General features: G+C 65.8%; 1 protein-coding gene across 1 annotated transcript in view; it reads right to left on the bottom strand.

The window, feature by feature from the left end:
• Positions 1-2588, bottom strand: part of PCSK4 (proprotein convertase subtilisin/kexin type 4) — a gene marked incomplete at its 3' end in the record, with an annotated part of 19043 nt that continues 16455 nt past the window's right edge. Inside the window, exons 11-16 of the mRNA XM_019513163.1 lie at positions 2456-2559; positions 2043-2160; positions 1358-1537; positions 951-1075; positions 568-687; positions 1-197 (exon numbers count right to left, since the gene is read on the bottom strand). Of these exons, the coding sequence (XP_019368708.1) occupies positions 1-197; positions 568-687; positions 951-1075; positions 1358-1537; positions 2043-2160; positions 2456-2559 (844 nt within the window). The remainder of the gene's footprint in view (positions 198-567; positions 688-950; positions 1076-1357; positions 1538-2042; positions 2161-2455; positions 2560-2588) is intronic.

Here is a 2588-nt window from a genome sequence, read left to right as displayed (position 1 = left end):
GTCGTAGGTGCAGAAGGGGGGGCAGGCCGTGCAATTGCCGGCGCCGTCCCCCTGGCAGGTGTAGCAGGATGGGTGGCAGCTGGTGCAGACCCCGACGGGGCGGGCGGTGCCCAGGGATCGTCGGGTGCGGGTGTAGTAGCGGGGAGGGCAGTAGGAGAGGCACAGGCGCTGGAAGGCGTAGAAGGGGCTGCTGCACTCTGCAGGGAGACGGCAGGGTTGTGGGGGGAAGGAGGGTACATCCCCTCTCACTGCCACGCCTGGCACTTCTGGTGAGAGGAGCTCGGGATGGGGGGGTCCAAGGAAGCGCCCCCCCAGCGTGCAATGTGAGTTGTGCATGTCTGGGAGCTGCTCAAGCCGGCTGGAGACAGGGGGCTCGATGGGCTCTTGCAGAGGCCTCGCTCCCAGGTTGGGGTGGGGGTGGTCCCAGCGTTGCAAGCAGCGCAGCACCCAGAGCCACTCGGTGACTGCGCCGGACCCCCGGGAGCACAGTGTTGCCTTGGACCTCCTCGCTGGCCTGCCAAGCGGGGTAAGCCCCTAAAGGCAAGCTGCCTTGGCAGAAGGACTCACCCGTGCAGGCTCCCTGGGCATCGCGCTGCGTGCACTTGCTCACGACGGCGGCCTCCAGCTGCCTGGCTCTCATGTCCTCCTCTGTCCCATACAGCTGCAGCACGAAGCTGGTGAGGAAGCCTGCGGGGGAAAGGGGCCGAGACCCTGCGGTCAGGGAGCCCGGGGCCCTCCGCACTGTGGGGTCCCAGCAAGATGCCACCACAAGCACGTTGTGGCAGGAGCTCAGAGTGGGCGTCATCGCCACGGGGGCTGGCCCTTCTGGGGCTTTCAAGAGCCCAGAGCATCCCTGCGGGCCGGCTCATTTGGCCGCGTGGCCTTGGCTGTCTCATCCTCCCCAACCTCCGGCCCCAGTTCGGTGCCAGCCCCGGCCTGATGGCACTCACCAGTGTTATAGGCATCGCCCTTGTTCTCCAGCAAGAGCGTCCAGGTGCCCTGCGGGTCCTCGTCCCAGAAGTGGGTGGACATGAAGGCCCAGTCCGTGTAGCCCTGGCTGCTGGTGTCATAGGGCCTGGGGCATTTGGGCACAACAGATGCTGGGCTGGGCCTCAGAAACTGGCATCAGGCACGAGCTCTGGAGAAAATGCCTCCCCACCACCCCAACCCCTGCCGGAGGGGTCTCAGCTCAGCCGGTGCCTCAGGACCCACCTGCAGCTGCACTCGGCTCAGCACGGATCCTGTGCCCCTCATGGCACTACACGCATTCAGGGAGCCCTCCCTCGGCTTGTGGATTTGGTGCCGCTCGGCGTCTCTTCCGCCCCGAGTTGAAGCCCACCCCCAGCTCTCTCCTCACCTGACGGCTACCAGGGTGGACTTGGTGGCCATGGGGCTGGTCAGAGAGATCGCCAGGTCCCCTCGCCGGCTGTAGCTCAGGGAAAGCCGGACCTGGACGTGCTCCAGGGAGCGAATGTGCTTGGCCCTCCCAGTGCAGCTGGAGATGTTCTTGCTGACGGAGAGTTTCGAGCCAATCTTTCTGCCGGGAGACAGGACATGGGGGGTCCAGACCCATCCCGTCCCTGCTCCCCACGCAGGGGGCCGGGCGCACCCTAGGGCGAGTTACTGGGGAGCAGGGAGGCTGCAACTCGGGCTTCTCGTGTGTCTAGATTGGTTTGGGACCAAAGCAAGCACAGGGTGAAGGCAGGAGCGTAGGGGGAATGGGAACCGACAGGGCAGCCCCCCAAGCTAAGTCGCTGGGACGGTGGTTTTGGAGAGGAGGCAGGTTTCTGAATGAGGTGGGGACCGGCTCGAGGGGCACTGGGTCGCTAAAGGGGACGGCACCAGGAATCAGCCCCAGCCCCATCTCCCGAAGGGCTGTAGCTTGGTGGTGCCACGCTTGGGACCCCGCTACCCGCCCCAGCCCTGAGCAGGCTTCGCCCAGCCGCTCCCCGTCCTGCTCCGTGCATGGACGGACTTTCTTCCAGGCCTTCCCCCAGCAGGGTGTGGCTCGAGGCCAGAGTCCAGCCGGCTGCGGCTCTTACAGGGGCGAGTAGACGACCTTGACCGAGCACCTCCTCTGAGGCTGAGTCACGGGCCACTTCTTGGCCAGGTCCACCAGCACGCTGGCGTCCAGCAGCCCGTAGCCGTAGTGGTGGCTCACTGGGAAGAGAGAGACGGTCGCTCAGGGGGAGAGCCCAGGAAAATCTTTGGCATCGGACTGCTTAACTCACACGGGCCTATTGCTCCCCGATCTGAGGAGGATGAGGCGTCTAACAAATCCCCCCAGTGCCACCTGCCTGTCACAGCAAGCCCGAGAGGCTAAACAGGCGTCCAGCTGGAGATGGCTCCATTCGTGGCTGGAGCAGGAGCGGAGACGACCCCGGGTCCCAGGTGGCTGACGACCCAACCCCGTGCCCGTGGTTTGCAGCTCCAAAAGGCCGCGTCCGACCCTCACCTTTGCGCCCGACGCCGTTCACGGCCCAGTCGTCGGCTTGCAGGTGGGCTGGGCGGGAGGCTCTCACCGCCAGGTGCTGCATGTCCCGCCAGGTCAGAGCAGGGCTAGGGAAAAAAAGCGGGGGGGGGGGGGG

This window comes from Gavialis gangeticus, unplaced genomic scaffold, assembly GCF_001723915.1.
Source record: "Gavialis gangeticus isolate Ggan-Ray unplaced genomic scaffold, GavGan_comp1, whole genome shotgun sequence".
In the NCBI taxonomy this organism is placed as follows: Eukaryota; Metazoa; Chordata; order Crocodylia; family Gavialidae; genus Gavialis; species Gavialis gangeticus.
This window is presented reverse-complemented; position numbering and strand designations above follow the sequence as displayed.